General features: G+C 46.6%; 1 protein-coding gene across 5 annotated transcripts in view; it reads right to left on the bottom strand.

Annotated features, from left to right (window-relative positions):
* The window catches only part of CCM2 (CCM2 scaffold protein), a 74,376-nt gene extending 59,540 nt beyond the window's left edge, over positions 1 to 14,836 (bottom strand). For 3 of the 5 annotated variants that reach the window (XM_003896018.3, XM_003896020.3, XM_003896019.3), the window contains exon 1: positions 14,663 to 14,836. In XM_003896018.3, coding sequence (XP_003896067.1) covers positions 14,663 to 14,692 — 30 coding nt within the window. In that variant the 5' untranslated portion in view covers positions 14,693 to 14,836. The remainder of the gene's footprint in view (positions 1 to 14,662) is intronic. The other 2 variants (XM_017956729.2, XM_017956731.3) reach the window with 1 other exon arrangement.
* Positions 14,837 to 16,799: the final 1,963 nt, after the last annotated feature.

Below are 16,799 nucleotides of genomic sequence, written 5' to 3'. Positions count from 1 at the left end.
AAACCCCGTCTCTACTAAAAGTACAAAAATTAGCTGTGTATGGTGGCGGGTGCCTGTAATCCCAGCTGCTTGGGAGGCTGAGGCAGAAGAATCGCTTGAACCTGGGAGGCAGAGGTTGCAGCGAGCCAAGATTGCACCACTGCACTCCAGCCTGGGCAACAGAGCAAGACACCATCTCAAGAAAAATAACAATAATAAAAATACAAATAAAAGACACCAGAGCCAGCTTAAAGTGCTTCCCACTGGCTGAGTTTGGGACAATTTGAGCTTCAAAATAAATAAGGATATTAGAGGACTATAGTCTTGTAAGTAAAATAAGAATAAATAAGAACTTTAAAATGAAGAAACTTGGCAATGCTATCTTAACCAAGTAACCACAGTTAACATCACCAACATGGGACAAATTGACATTATTTTCCCTGCTATAATGCAACGAGAAGAATACATCATCTCTGTGGTAGTCCTACCAAAAACACATAACGTCATGAGAAAAAAACAGACCCAACTGAGAGACATCCTACAAAGTAACTGATCTGTGATCTTCAAAAATATCAATCATCAAAGACAATAAAAGACTAGGAACCATTTCAGTTCAAAGAGCCTAAAGAGACATGCAAGCCAAATGCAACACATGATCCTGAATCTATAAAATCTATGGATCCTAGAGCTATATAAAGAAAGCATCAGCCGGGCGTGGTGGCTCAAGCCTGTAATCCCAGCACTTTGGGAGGCCGAGACGGGCTGATCACGAGGTCAGGACATCAAGACCATCCTGGCTAACCCGGTGAAACCCCGTCTCTACTAAAAAATACAAAAAACTAGCCGGGCAAGGTGGCGAGCGCCTGTAGTCCCAGCTACTCGGGAGGCTGAGGCAGGAGAATGGCGTAAACCCAGGAGGCGGAGCTTGCAGTGAGCTGAGATCCGGCCACTGCACTCCAGGCTGGGCGACAGAGCCAGACTCCGTCTCAAAAAAAAAAAGAAAAAAAAAGAAAGTATCATAACAATCAGCAAGTCTGGATGGGGTCATGAATTACCTAGCAAAATCAAATGAATGTCAATTTCCTGATTTTAATGACGTCAGAATAGTGTGGTTACAGTGTTCTTGCACCAAGGAAGATACAGTTGAAGTGTTAAAGGGTCATGGGGCATTATGTCTACAGTTTATTCTTAATGGTTCAGAAATGTTAACACTTGAAGGATCTGGGTGGAAAGTGTATGAATGCTCTGTGTACTCTGTATATACTCTGTGTGCTTTATATCTACTACATATATATTTAAATCATTTCAATATAAAAAGGTGAAAAGTCAATAGTTTAAAGCAAAAAACAATCTAATGTAAGATTTATAACATGGATAGAAGGAATATATATGCCAAAAAGGGTGCAAATAACAGGAGGGAATACAAATGGAATGATACTGCTGATAGGTTCTTACACTGTACAAGAAAGAAATGACATAACATTAATGGATGGTAATCTGTGACAAGACATGGATACATATAGCAAAATCTAGAGGAGTTACAGCAAAAAAGCCAGTAGCAATAGAGCAGAGTTAAAAATACTCAATCAAAATGGAGAAACAAAGGAAGTAAGCACAAAGGGAAAGAGAAAACAAATAGCAAAATGATAGACTTAAACACAATGGCATCAATTATGTAAACTTCAAAATTAAAAGGCAGAAACTATCAGACTAGATAAAAAAGCAAGCTATAACAAAATGCTCTTTATAAAGCATGCAGTTTAAAACTCCAGACATGTTGAAAGACACACCATGCAAATATGCGGCATAAGAAAGTGGGGTAGCCAGGCATGGCTGGTTCAAGCCTGTAACCCCAGCTTCTCAGGAGGCTGAGGAGGATCACTGAGGCCAGGAGTTTGAGATCACCTGGGCAACATAGTGAGACACTATCTCTGAAAAAAAAAAAAAAAAAAATTAGCCAGGCATGGTGGCGCGCACCTGTACTCCCAGCTACCTGGGAGGCTGAGGCGGAAGATCACTTGAGCCCAGGAGTTCAAGGCTGCAGTGAGTTATGATCATACTACTGCTCTCCAGCCTCAGTGACACAGCGAGACTCTTTGGCAGTTGCTAAAGTCCCTAAAGCAAAAAAAGAACACAGTGTGGCTATATTAACATCAGACAAGAGATTGGGACAAGAAGTCTTACTAGAAATAAAGATGGTCATTTCATAATGAAAAAGATTTATTTCAACAAGACATTATGGGCTGGGAGTGGTGGCTCACTCCTGTAATCCCAGAACTTTGGGAGGCCGAGGCGGTGGATCACCTGAGGTCAGAAGTTCAACCTTGGCTAACATGGCAAAACCCCATCTCTACTAAAAATACAAAAATTAGCCGGGTATGGTGGCGCATGCCTGTAATTCCAGGTACTCAGAAGGCTGAGACAGGAAAATCGCTTGAACCCAGGAGGTGGAGGTAGAAGTGAGCCAAGATTACACCACTACACTGCAGCCTGGGCAAGAGAGAGACCTCGTATCAAAAAAAAAAAAAAACACATTATGATCCTAACTGTGTACGTATTTAACAACAGAGCTTCAAAATACATGAAGCCAAAACTAACTAAAGGGAAAAACAAATCCAAAATAATAACTAGAGAACTTAACACCCTCTCTCTCAATAACTGACAGAATTAGCTGGATGCAGCGGATCATGCCTGTAATCCCAGCACTTTGGGAGGCCAAGGTGGCTTTAGGCCAGGTGTTCAAGACCACCCTGGACAATATACTAAAATACTGATACTCTATAAAAACTTTTTTAAAAGTTAGCCAGGGCAGGGCGCGATGCCTCACACCTATAATCCCAGCACTTTGAGAGGCCGAGGCAGGCAGATCACTTGAGATCAAGAATTTAGAGATCAGGGCCGGGCGCGGTGGCTCAAGCCTGTAATCCCAGCACTTTGGGAGGCCGAGACAGGCGGATCACGAGGTCAGGAGATCGAGACCATCCTGGCTAACACAGTGAAACCCCGGGCTCTCTACTAAAATACAAAACTAGCTGGGCGAAAGGCTGGCCGTAGTCCCAGCTACTTGGGAGGCTGAGGCAGGAGAATGGCGGAACCTGGGAGGCAGGCAGAGCTTGCAGTGAGCTGGAGATCCGCCACCGCACCCAGCCTGGGCGACAGAGCCGCAGACTCCGCCTCAAAAAAAAAAAAAAAAAGAATTTAGAGATCAGCCTGGCCAACACGTTGAAACCTCATCTCTACTAAAAATACAAAAATTAGCCGGGCATAGTGGTGGGCACCAGTAATCTCAGCTACTTGGGAGGCTGAGGTAGGAGAACTGATTGAAACCAGGAGGCAAAGGTTGCAGTGAGCCAAATCACGCCACTGCACCCCAGCCTGGGCAACAGAGTGAGATTCCATCTCAGTAAATAAATAAACCATTATAAAATTAAAAAAAAAATAAAAATTTTTTAAAATTAGCTGGGCGGGGTGCAGTAGATCACACTTATAATCCCAGCACTTTGGGAGGTCAAGGCGGCTGGATCACCTGAGGTCAGGAGTTCGAGAGCAGCCTGGCCAACATGGTGAAACCCCGTCTCTATTAAAAATACAAAAATTAGCCAGGTGTGGTGGCGGGCGCCTGTAATCCCAGCTACTGGGGAGGCTGAGGCATGAGAATCACTAGAACTTGGGAGGCAGAGGTTGTAGTGAGCTGAGATTGCGCCACTGCACTCCAACCTGGGCAATAAGAGTGAGACTCCGTCTCAAAAAAAAGAAAAAATTTAGCTGGGCATAGTGGCACACACCTATAGTCCTAACTACTTGGGAGGCTGAGGCATGAGAACTGCTTGAACCAGGAGTTTGAGGTTATACTGAGCTCTGATTGCACCACTACACTCCAGCCTGGGTTACAGAATGAGACCCTGTCTCTGGAAAGACAAAAAAACAAAGAATTAGTAGACAAAAATTTAGCAGAAGGTTTGGTAGTGTCTTATAAAGTTAAACATGTAGTTCCCATAAAATTCAGCAATTCCATTATTAGGTATTTACCCCAAAAAAATGAAAACATGTTCACATAATGACTCATTCACAAATGTTCACAGCAGCTTTTTCAAAATACAAAGTAGACTGGGAGGCCGCAGCAGGTGTATCACCTGAGGTCAGGGGTTCGAGACCAGCCTGGCCAACATGGTGAAACCCCATCTCTACTAAAAATACAAAAATTAGCCAGGCATGATGGCGAGTGCCTATAATCCCACCTACTCAGGAGGCTGAGGCAGAAGAATCGCTTGAACCCAGGAAGCAGAGGTTGCAGTGAGCTGAGATCACACCATTGCATTCCAGTCTGGGCGACAAGAGCAAAACTCCGTCTCAAAAAAAAAAAAAAAAATTTTATATATATATATATATATACACACACACACACACACACACACAAACACAAACTAGAAAGAAACTAAATCTCCAACAAATGAATAAACAAATCACAGCATAAACATACAACAAAATATTACTCAGCAACTGAAACATGCATCAATATATGGATAAATCTCAAAAACATTATGCTGAGTACAGTGATCCTTGCACAACAGAATGTATACTGTATGAATCAATCTGTATGAAGTTTTAGAACGAACGAAACTAATGTATGGTGGGAAAAAAATCAGAACAGTAGTACCTTGTGGTAAGGATTTTCTAAGGAGCATAAAGGAATTTTCTCAGTGATGGTAGGTAATGTTTTATTTCCTAGTAGGGGTTTCAGTTATGTAGGAGTACGCATTTGTCAAAATTTAGCTAATATTCACTGGAGATGCATATATTTGGCCAGGCGCAGTGGCTCATGCCTGTAATACCAACACTTTGGCAGGTCGAGACAGAAGGATTGCTTAAGCCCAGGAATTCAAGACCAGCCTGGGCAACACAGTGAGACCTCGTCTCTACAAAAAAATAGAAAAATTAGCTGGGCACGGTGACAAACCCATTTAGTCCTAGCTACACAGGAGGCTGGGGCGGGAGGATCACTTGAGTCTGGGAAGTCAAGGCTGCAGTGTGCCGTGATTGCACCACCACACTCCAGCCTGTCAGGCCCTGTTTTAAAAAAAAAAAAAAAAAAAAAAATTGTGTATTTCATTGTTACATAATTTTACATCAAAAGAAAACTGTAAGCAAATCTTGAACGCTAGTTAATGACATGCATGCTAACGTATTTAGATCAAAGTGAAACAATGTCTGCAATTTATTGAGGAATGCATCAGAAAAATAAAATGAGTTGATGGGTAGGTACAGTGATAAACAGATGCTAGATATGGGATAAAGCAATATAGCCAGGCCAGGCGGGGTGGCTCATGCGTGTAATCCCAGCACTTTGGGAGGATGAGGTGGGCGGATCATCTGAGGTCAGGAGTTCCAGACCAGCTCCACCAACATGGTGAAACCCTGTCTCTACTAAATACAAAAAATTAGCCAGGCGTGGTGGCACATGCCTGTAATCCCAGCCGCTGGGGAGGCTGAGGCAGGAGAATCGCTTGAACAAAGGAGGCGGAGGTTGCAGTGAGCCAAGATCACACCATCGCACTCCAGCCTAGGCGAAAGAGCGAGACTCTGTCTCAAAAAAAAAAAAAAAAAAAACAAGAATAGCCAACGTTAGTGGCAGAATCTAGGTGGCGGGTGTGAAAGTATTCACTGCAAAATTCTTTCAACTTTGGTGTACTCAAAAAAAAATTTTTTTTTTTTTTTGAGACAGAGGCTCCCTCTGTCACCCAGGCTGGAGTACAATGGCTCAATCTCGGCTCACAGCAACCTCCGCCTCCCAGGTTCAAGCGATTCTCCTGCCTCAGCCTCTAGAGTAGCCGGGACTACAGGCACACACCACCATGCCCTGCTAAGTTTTGTATTTTTGTAGCAATGGGGTTTCGCCATGTTGGCCAAGTTGGTCTTGAACTTCTGACCTCAGGTGATCCGCCCGCCTTGGCCTCCTAAAGTGCTGGGATCAGAAGCATGAGTACCACGCCCGGCCCAAAACTTTTCATAATAAAATGCTGAGGGTGGAAGAATGGGCTGGAAAAAGCAGACACGGAGGCTGCACATTCCTCTTTCAAGGAAGATGGACAATACTAGGTGAGAGAAGGAGCCTTAGAAAAGAACCTGAACTCAACCTGACATTAGAAGTGCACAGGCAGGTGGGCTATGGTTATTGTCTATACCCAAGAACATGAAAAGTAAAAGCTATGTGAAGGTGATGTACCTAATGGCAGCAATAAATCGGTTAGACATAATCACACCTAGGGCATCTTCAGACATCCGACAGAAAATCAACATGCACCATAACTGACACTTAGACCTGACCAAGGCATCTCATTAAGAACATGTACCCTTGGCCAGGCACAGTGGCACACGGTGGCACACAGTGGCTAGGACTTTGGGAGGGTGAGGCGGGTGGATCATGAGGTCAAGAAATCAAGACCATCCTTGACAACATGGTGAAACTCCATCTCTACCAAAAATAAAAAAATTAGCTGGGCGTGACAGCACACACCTGTAGTCCCAGCTACTCGGGAGGCTGAGGCAGGAGAATTCCTTGAACCCGGGAGACAGAGGCTGCAGTGAGCCGAGATCGCGCCACTGCACTCCAGCCTGGTCGGCAGAGCAAGACTCTGTCTCGAAAAAAAAAAAAAAACACGTACCCCACCACATAAACCAACAAGGGAAACATTCAGTTTCCACACCTGACCAGAGAGCTCATGGTGACAACACACAGGAAGCAAATTTGATTTTCTGAAAAAAAACCTGCATGGAATTTTAAACTACAGAATGGACATAAAGATTTAAATAAAGTCTTCTCTCTTTTTTTTCTCCAAGGTACAAAAACAACGTGTAAAATGGTATCTCCCACTCCTCACTAAGAACAGGAACACAACGGGCTGGTGCGGTGGCTCACACCTGTAATCCCAACAATTTCGGAGGCTGAGGCGGGCAGATCACAAGGTCAGGAGATCGAGACCATCCTGGCTGACACGGTGAAACCCTGTCTCTACTAAAAATACAAAACATTAGCCGGGCCTGGTGGCAGGCACCTGTAGTCCCGGCTACTCAGGAGGCTGAGGCAGGAGAATGGCATGGACCCGGGAGGCGGAGCTTGCAGTGAGCTGAGAGCGCACCACCACACTCCAGCCTGGGTGACAGAGTGAGACTCCATCTCAAAAAAAAAAAAAAAGAGTAACGGTAACACCATGGGTTTAGGCTGACTAGTCTTCTCACTTTCAGAAAAGTGAAAAACCTCCTTGGGTTACAAGACACACCACGCTAAGCTACAAACAAGTCTAAATTCCATGTTCCTATTACACTTATTAAAGGGGATCACTTTCATTACACATACATCTAATGCCTATAATCAAATGCCTAATTCTCAACATAGTCCAAGCAAAAAATTGTTACTGTTTGGGCACACTTGGGAGAAAAAAAAGTAACATTTTTGGCACAACACAAGGCTAAGGAAAAAATTTCCTATTTCTACAAACAAAAAACCCTAGTGGTTCCATTGACAAATCCAAATGTAAACTCCCTCATACCTGTAGAATCACTTGAAGAGCAGTTGCTGTTCTTGATTGAGAGATAAGAAAGCCAAGGAGTGCAAAGTGCGCTAACAAAGATCCACTGTTCACAAGGACACAGCAATGCATGCAGAGGACATGGCTGGGCTCACTGCTCCCGCCACAGATCCCAGAGCACAAAGCCTGTCCCAGGTGAAATGAATGACATCCCTGACTGTGCCAGCTCCCAAAATACCATACATGTTCTCCCAACCACAAAGAGTGTGCTGTGATTTATGGTTTACATACAGCACGGTGAGGGTTGTCCTGTCACTCTGAGCAGCTCTTCTGTGGCCATGTTGACAGCGTAGACTTGGTCCTCAGAACTCACCCGAGACCCTAAGGCAGCCAGCAGATGAGGCCAGAATGACCAGCAACATAAGGCTTGTTACTCTTTTGTCTTGATGAGTTACTACTGCACTTCTATCTACAAACTGAACTCTAGGGTTTGCTTCAAAATCACCTGATGCATTAGCCTTCTTGGGCTGCCAGGACTAAGTATTACAGACTTGAGTGGCTTCAATAATAGAAACTTACTCTCTTAGAGTCTAGATGCTGAAAGTCCAAGATCAAGGTAAATGCAGCGTGGTTTCTCCTGAGGTCTCTCCTTGGCTTGCAGATGGCTGCCTTCTCCATGAGTCCTCAAATGACCATTCCTCTATCTCTGTGTCCTAACATCTTCTTATAAGGACATCCATCAGATTGGATTAGGGCCCAATTACCTCATTTTATCTCAATCACCTCCTTAAAGACTCCATCTTCAGGCCGGGCATGATGGCTCAAGCCTGTAATCCCAGCACTTTGGGAGGCCAAGGCAGGCTGAGCAAGAGGTCAGGAGATCAAGACCATCCTGGCTAATACAGTGAAACCCCATCTCTACTAAAAATACAAAAAAAATTAGCCGGGTGTGGTGGCGGGAGCCTGTAGTCCCAGCTACTTGGGAGGCTGAGGCAGGAGAATGGCGTGAACCTGGGAGGCGGAGCTTGCAGTGAGCCGAGATCGTGACACTGCACTCCAGCCTGGGCGACAGAGCAAGACTCTGTCTCAAAAAAGTAGACTCCATCTTCAAATACAGTCACATCCTGAGGTCCTGGAGGTAGGGGCTTCAGCACATGACTCTGAGGGGACACTATTCAGCCCACACAGGAAGGAGGCAGGGATGAGGAGAAGGTGCACATGAAACTGACTGCCCACACATGGGCCCAGGGCACTTTATTACATGATTTTTTTCTTTACATTTGCTTTTAAAGTTTCCATAAAGGTTTTCCTGATCACTCTTACCAAAGCCTGCTTCCACCATCTATCCCCAGGCTCCACTTCCCGCTCTGCGGCCACAGGCTCACCGTACACATTTCAGTCTCGAGCATCTGTGCCTGACACCGTTGGTGCTAATAAACAGTAGTTTAATGGACAAGTGAATGCATGATGTGGAACACCTCCAGTGGCTTCAAGTGCATACAGAACCAACACCCAACTCCCCAGCCCAAGGACCTCCCAGGACTGGGGGACCCTCTCCACCTCATCTCTGCTTCTGAACTGCAGGACACACAGCCAGTCCCAATCTGTCTGGAAGTGGCTGCTGCCTGTCCCATGTCTCTTCTGACATCCTAGGTCTGCCCTTACTCTCTAATTTTAGGTGTAAGAGACCTACTTTCCAAAGTGCAATGTCCCTAACCTCTTCTCAGTGCATTAAGCACATAATAGGCAAGGCAGGATCAAGTTATCTCATTAAAAACTTGTATTGCCACCACGTAAACCAACAAGTAAATAGAGGATGATATAAATGCTCAATAGTTAGATTTATAGGACTTAGTCATGACCATTTACTTACACTGCAAAGTGACAACAAGGAGTGGGCATTGCTGACGTAAATGAAGAAACTGGAAGATCAAGACTAAGCGTCCCAGTGGGGCAGACTGCAGACGCCCTTCTCATCTGCAGGGAAGCCCTTTACTGCAATAATATTGCTAAGAGAAATGTTTTGCTTTACACTATCTTCCTCTGAAAGAATGTTCAGAGCAGCCCTGGAAGGTTCTGATGTGCTTTCTGAATCTAAACTATGACAGAATCTGACTATATATTAAAAATTAATAAATATATACTATGTAAATGGTAACTCTTCAAGATAGAAGAGTAACCAGCCTTATGCTGCCGATCATTCTGGCCTCATCTACTAGCTGCCTTAGGTTCTCTGCTGAGCACCTCCTGCCTGGTTCTCCAGCCTCCCGACCCTGAGTTACCAAGTTGCCATCCAAGAATTACTGCGATAGCTACCCAAAAGGAAAGATAAAACAAAATATAGCAGCCCCAATTCACCTTCTGAACCCAAGTATGGCTTGTGACAGTTATAGAATAGGTTTAGTGGGTCGCAACCACAAGCTTTTTTTTTTTTTTTTTTTTTTTTTTTTTTAAAGACAGAGTCTTACTCTTGTAGCCCAGGCTGGAGTGCAATGGCGCGATCTCAGCTCACTGCAACCTCCACCTCCCAAGTTCAAGCGATTCTCCTGCCTCAGCCTCACTAGGATTACAGGTCCTGCCACCATGCTCAGCTAATTTTTGTATTTTTAGTAGAGATGGGGTTTCACCATGGCTGGTCTCAGACTCCTGACCTCAGGTGATCCACCCACCTCAACCTCCCAAAGTGCTGGGATTTCTGGCATGAGCCACTGCACCTGGCCAACCACCAGTTTTAATGGAAAGAAAAAAAAAACAGAATTAAAAAATCAGAGCATTTAAGTGTGGTTCCTTTACACTTTCACTTCAGTTATACAGACACACACATTTGTGTCTGCATCGGGTCAGCATGGAGAAGGTATGGCTTCCTAGTGCCTACACTGACCAAATTTTAAAAGGTACTGGTCCAATCCAAGCTTTCAGTTCCTCACAGACACTGGTCCAGCAGTGACTACAGCAGCTGATAGCTCAGGGCCTGTAACCTAGAGGATCTTTTCCTCTCCACTTTTTATTATGGAAATTCTCAAAAAAAAAAAAAAAAAGTAGACAGAACAATGTATAACCACTACCAAAGCATTCAGCTATCCCCTTTGTTTCTTCTATTTTGAGTGAAGCAAATCCCAGAAATCATACTATTTCACCCACAAATATCTCAGTATACATGCCTATCAGATCAGAACTTAATATAATTATCACACCAAACAAAATTAGTAATTCCTTATTTATTATTTAATATCTAGTCCTACATTTCTAGGGAACTTTATAATTTTTTCTTTTTTTTTTCCTTGAGACAGGGTCTTGCTGTCACTCAGGCGGTGGCACAATCACAGCTCATTGCAGCCTCGACCTCCATGGCTCAAGCAATCTTCCCTTCTCAGCAACTCAAGTAGCTGGAACTACAGGAATGCAACACCATGCTCAGCTGGTTTTCTTATTTTTCGTAGAGATAGGGTCTCACTAAGTAGTCCAGACTGATCTCAAACTCCTGGGCTTAAGCAATCCTCCCACCTCAGCCTCCCAAAGTGCTGAGATTACAGGCATAGCCACTGCACTCAGCCTATAACCTTTTTCTACCTTAAACAATGCAAATAAATTAGATCAATGTAAAAATATTTAACTGTGTTCAGTTTGAAATCACAGCCACCTCCTGGTGGGGCAAGCAAAGACCAGAGGCAGCAGAGAAGCTGAGACTCACAACAAGGTTAAGGCCACAAGATGGTTTTTTGTTTGTTTGTTTGTTTTTGGAGACGGAGTCTCACTCTGTTGCCCAGGCTGGAGTGCAGTGGCATGATCTCAGCTCACTGCAACCTCCGCCTCCCAGGTTCAAGCGACTCTCCTGCCTCAGCCTCCTGAGTAGCTGGGATTATAGGCACATGCCACCACGCCTAGCTAATTTTCGTATTTTTAGTAGAGACAGGGTTTCACCATGTTGGCCAGGCTGGTCTCAAACTCCTAGTGTCAAGTGATCCACCTGCCTCGGCCTCCCAAAGTGTTAGGATTACCTACACCCAGCCCTGACAAGACAGCTTTTTTGGGCTGTGATCTGAGTATAAAAATCCACACAACCCAACTTAAGTGTATTCAAGTTTCTAATAAAAAGGAATTACTGTCGGGTGCGGTGGCTCATGCCACCCAGCACTTTGGGAGGCCGAGGTGGATTACCTGAGTTCGGGAGTTTGAGACCAGCCTGACCAACATGGAGAAACCCCGTCTCTACTAAAATTACAAAAATTAGCTGGACATGGTGGCACATGCCTGTAATCCCAGCTACACGGGAGGCTGAGGCAAGAGAATCACTTGAACCTGGGAGGCGGAGGTTGCAGTGAGCCGAGATGGCGCCAATGCACTCCAGCCTGGGCGACAAGGGCAAAACTCCACCTCAAAAAAAAAAAATAAAGGAATTACAGAGTAGCGCCACAATGCACAGAACATGAGTCCATACTGTAGGTAGGAACCTTACTCTCCAAACCCCAAAACAGAACTTGTAGGCTAAAAAGTACTACTCTGTAGACATCAAGACAGAAGAGCAGCCCCAAGTCGTCACTTCGACTCCCCAGGCCCCACACCTTTAGTGGCCAGAGCACTTTTCTGTCAATGCACTCATTCCTTCATATGGACCCATGAGTGATCCATCTCCCCATCAGCTCCTCAGGGCCACAAGCTCCTCCTGCATCCCCATCACCCAGTGAGTTTCATGGGACACAAGAGGGGCTCAACAGACATTTGTTAAATGAACCATGGCCCACTTGAGGAAACCCAGGTGTACAGTCATCATAACCACATGTGCTGAGGTGGCTTGAGAAAGGGCAGTGCCACACTGGGGCCAAGTTCCCATGAGACTCACTTCAGTCCATCGGTTCTCTGCCAACTCACTGATTCCTGTGTCCTGAGGAAAATGGGCCGAGGTAGAACAAGCCTGAATCACTGCTTGGCAAGACACCAAGACAAGTGTCTGAGACTAAAAAGGAAAAAAAAAAAAAAAAAAAGGCCCACCTGGGCTCAGGTGATCCTCCTGCCTCAGCCTTCCAAGTAGCTGAGACTATAGGCGAGCACTGCTGCACCTGGCTAATTTCTGTATTTTCTGTATAGATGGGGTTTTGCCATGTTGCCCAGGCTGGTCTCGAACTCCTGAGCTAAAGTGATCCTGCCTTGGCCTCCCAAAGTGCTGGATTACAGGCATAGCCACTGTATCCAGCCTAATTCTACATTTTTTGAAGGAGCTAACTTAGAAGAACTTAAATGTCCAAACTGTACTTTCATAAAACTATTGTCAGTACTTCTGCTACTTATGCCTGAATTTGTGTATAAGTTTAGAGCAATGCAATTTACCTTAACGAGAATGATTTAACTACCAGTTATTAAACTGGAGGTGATCTCACATTGAATGTGGGAGCTGAGCAGGAAGGTTCTGCCAGCTTGCAACTGGCAGAGTACACGAGGTAAAGTGTGTCAAGTCACGACCTGGAGAAGAATTCATGCCCCAAAGCTCCTTGTCTGGCTTGTCTACAGGAAACAAGCTAAGACAAGTGGTAGAATACAGAAAAAACACAAAACCCTTGACTTAAGCAACTATATAACAATTGATTATCTCCTCTAGTGAGACAATGAAATTAATAATTAACCTTCTTTATGCCTAAATTTTTTCATTACCCAACTGGAAAATTCTTAATAATTTTACTGTTTTTTCACTTATATCCCAAAAACTCAACAGTCTTACTGCTTCTCTCTCTTTCCCCCTATTGCTGGATGTTTCATGTTTCTACCAAAGCTGATACGCAGCTCTAGAAAAAAAAAATCACTCAATTCCATCCGTGCCTATCACACACAGGTAGATGAGCCAGGTACTCCTCCTTTAAGTGTTGCACAATGAGGTCATCAGTCCTCAGCGCGCTCTTGGATCCCGGCATTCCACAGAGAAGATGGCTTACTTTCTGCAAAGCTCACCATCATCCACACTCGGGCATGATGGTCCCTGCTAAGCAGTCACCGGGTTAACACCTCTCCTTTCCAGCTGACTCCTTTTACACTGCTTGGCTCCTCCCTCTTCTGTGCGCAGCACCCATCTCTAGTCTAACCCCCACTGGCTGAATCACTATCTTGAGCTATTTTCCAACCTTAAAACATCTTTGTAGGTAACCGCAAATTATATTGCACCTAAATTAGACATGCATGGTGCTAACATGAAACAATGAGTTGAGAAAGTAGAGAACCAGCACCACAGGACTCCCTGAAGGCCACCTGGCTACATTCTATTTCATACAGGACTTTTAAATGGGGCACTCTGTCAAACAAGGCGGTGAGCAGCTGTCAATTAAAGGACACTGTCCTGCAGAGTACAGGGTAGTAAAATCATAGTCAGGACTTATAGAGGTCTGCTTTAAACTTGTGGATAAAAGTGCGCACACACACATCAAAAAGAAAATGATAGCCAAGACGTGAAGATTATAAAGCATTTATTTGAAAAAGATACATTTTATTAAAATCAATTTTCCACTTTAACGGTAGCTCAATCCACATCGTTTTTCCAGTCTTAAAATGTTTATTTATCGACTACTATACCCCTTCACTGTAATTAAAGACACATTTTGTAAAACTACATAAACTGGGGTTTGACTATGAACTACGTCCTGAACTATGTCCTAAACATTGAACTATGCCCTAAATCCCACTGCCAAACGTAGCGTCACTAAAATCAATCAATGGTTTTAAATCTGACTGATAGTGAACAAGTGAGCTGGCCATAAGGTGAAGGCTACCCTTGATTTTACTGGATATCCAAAAACGAAGTCCAGTGAGCAGCAAACGTCTCCACGTTAACCACACAGCCCACTGGCTCCAGTTCCAGCCCTGGACAGCTTTCTGGCCCCTCGCCGGGCCCACTTCCTCTGCAGCCCCAGGTCCCGACACGCAGGGAAGGCCGTCTGGGGCCGAGGTCGGGGCGAGCCGCTGCCCGGGCTGGAGGAAAGGCGCGGCGCTTCCTGTCCGCCCGGCCGCGAAAGCCCACCTGACCATTGTCCGGGGTCTCGCCCTGCCCCGCCCCGCCCCGCCAGCGGGCCCACTACCCCCGCCCGGGCCCCGAGGAACACCCGCCCACCCCATCCTGGCCCCCCAACCCAGCCGCCCGCCGACCACAGCAGCAGGACGCCCCCGCGCACGCTCACCTTCTTGCCCTTCTTGCCCTCCTCTTCCATATCGCCGCGTGCGGCTCCCGCGGCCCGCCCGGCCCGCCCCGGGAGCCCCGCCGCCAGTGGCCGCTACATGCTCGTCCCGGGCCCGCCGCCCCCCCGCCCCCCGCGCCCCCCCCCCGCCCGGCCCCCAGGCCCCCCCCCCCCCGCCCCCCCCCCCCCCCCGCCCTCCGGGCCCGAGAGAGCCGGCCCCCCCCCCCCCGCCCCGCCCAGGCCCCACCCTCCCCAGCGCAGGCCCTGCCCACGGTTGTCGCTCATCGGCACTTTCAGGCCCAAGGGAACGGGACCCGCGGCGATCAGACCCCGCCCCTTCACGGAGAACAGGGCCCGTTGGCCCAGCTCACGGCAAGAGCACCGCCCACAGGCTGAAGATCCTGCCCCTTCAGGACGGCCGAGAACGCGCCTGCCTTGCCCCACCCCCAGCCTGCCCCGCGTCCTTCAGGACAGCTGTAAACGCTCCTACCCCAACCTCGCCTCTGCACAGTCGCGAGAACGCACCTGTCCAGCCCCCAGTTCGCCCCGCCCACTCAGCGCGCGCGGGAGCGCGCGCGGGAGCAGCTCCAACTTTTTCAATTTGCCGCCATCTTTACGGCGGCCGACTTCCCAACCTCCCTCGCGTCCAGGGAGGCGGAGCTTAGGTCTCTGAAAAGGGGACGGGGGCCGGCGGGAGGGGACGCGGCCAGCAGATGGCGAAGGAGGGGCGCGAGGAGGCGGCCCCTCTTAGGGGGCGGGGCGTCGCGCCGAGAGTCTGGGTGCGGTGCGGTTTTCCTTTTTCTTGTGTCCCACTTTATTCCCTGGGCCACAGGGAATCCGTTTTCTAATACTTCTCTGTTCTAAAGTCTGCCTGCCTTAGACAAACACATTTGGAAAATAGAAATGCAACTACAAGGATGTGCAGACCCTATCAGAATAAAATCGTAGAACCTTGTCAGTCATCTGGTATAATTTCCACATTTTCCAGATGACGTCCGGGGAATGAGGCGATTCGCCCAAAAGCACACTGCAAATTGGAGTCACCAGCAGGTCTGCTATTTTGCCACTAAACCCATCTGCCAGTAAGAACTTTGTAGCACAGCTAGAATGTAAACTGTTAACAAAAGGAACCAGTATTCGTTCCCTTTGATTTTTTTTTTTCCGTTTGATTCGTTTCCTTTTGATTTTTTTTCTTTTTTAATTTTTTGAGACAGTTTCACTCTGTCGCCCAGGCTGGAGTGCAGTGGTGAGATCTCGGCTCACTGCAACCTCTGCCTCCTGGGTTCGAGCTATTCTCCTGCCTCAGCCTCCCGAGTAGCTGGGATTACAGGTGCCCGCCACAATGCCCGGCTAATTTTTTTTGTATTTTTAGTACAGACGGGGTTTCTCTGTGTTGGCCAGTCTGGTCTCAAACTCCTGACCTCGTGATCCGCCCACCTCGGCCTCCCAGAGTGCAGGGATTACAGGCATGAGCCACCGCGCCCGGCCTCAACTGATTTTTTTTTAAGTATTGGATATTGTACCATTTGTCAGTGTATTGTCTCGTAGCTCCACATTCACTTCTCCCATCCTGCTCTGAGAATATGGAGCTGCGCCCTTTAAGCATTCCTCCTTTGCAGAAGACAAAATCTTAAGATCATCAGTAGGCCAGGCTCGATGGCTCACGCCTATAATCCCAGCACTTTGGGAAGCTGAAGCAGGCGGATCACTTGAGGAGTTCGAGACCAGCTTGGCCAGCATGGTGAAACACCGTCTCTACTAAAAATACAAAAATTAGCTGGGCTTGGTCGTGCACGCCTGTAATCCCAGCTACTCGGGAGGCTGAGGCAGGAGAATCGCTTGAGCCCAGGAAGCGGAGGTTGCGGTGAGCTGAGATCTCACCACTGCACTCCAGCCTGGGCAACAGAGTGATATTCTGTCTCAAAAACAAAGAAAGAAAGATTTGTAGGAGCACTGTGACCCAATCAAGGACAAAGAAGTTTCACAACCCCCCTCAGGCCCTCACTGTTGCCCAGTTGTCCATAATCATTGGATGACTCATGACTTCAACCTGCTCCCTCTTCACCCTCCCCATAACACAAAAGGAGCCTGAAATTCATATTAACTTAAAATGGTTCTTAGGCCATTACTCCCCCATGTT

The sequence above is a fragment of the Papio anubis genome, chromosome 4 (genome assembly GCF_008728515.1).
Source record: "Papio anubis isolate 15944 chromosome 4, Panubis1.0, whole genome shotgun sequence".
Lineage (NCBI taxonomy): Eukaryota > Metazoa > Chordata > Mammalia > Primates > Cercopithecidae > Papio > Papio anubis.
The sequence above is the reverse complement of the archived record's forward strand: the minus strand, read 5'-3'. Positions and strand labels throughout refer to the sequence as shown.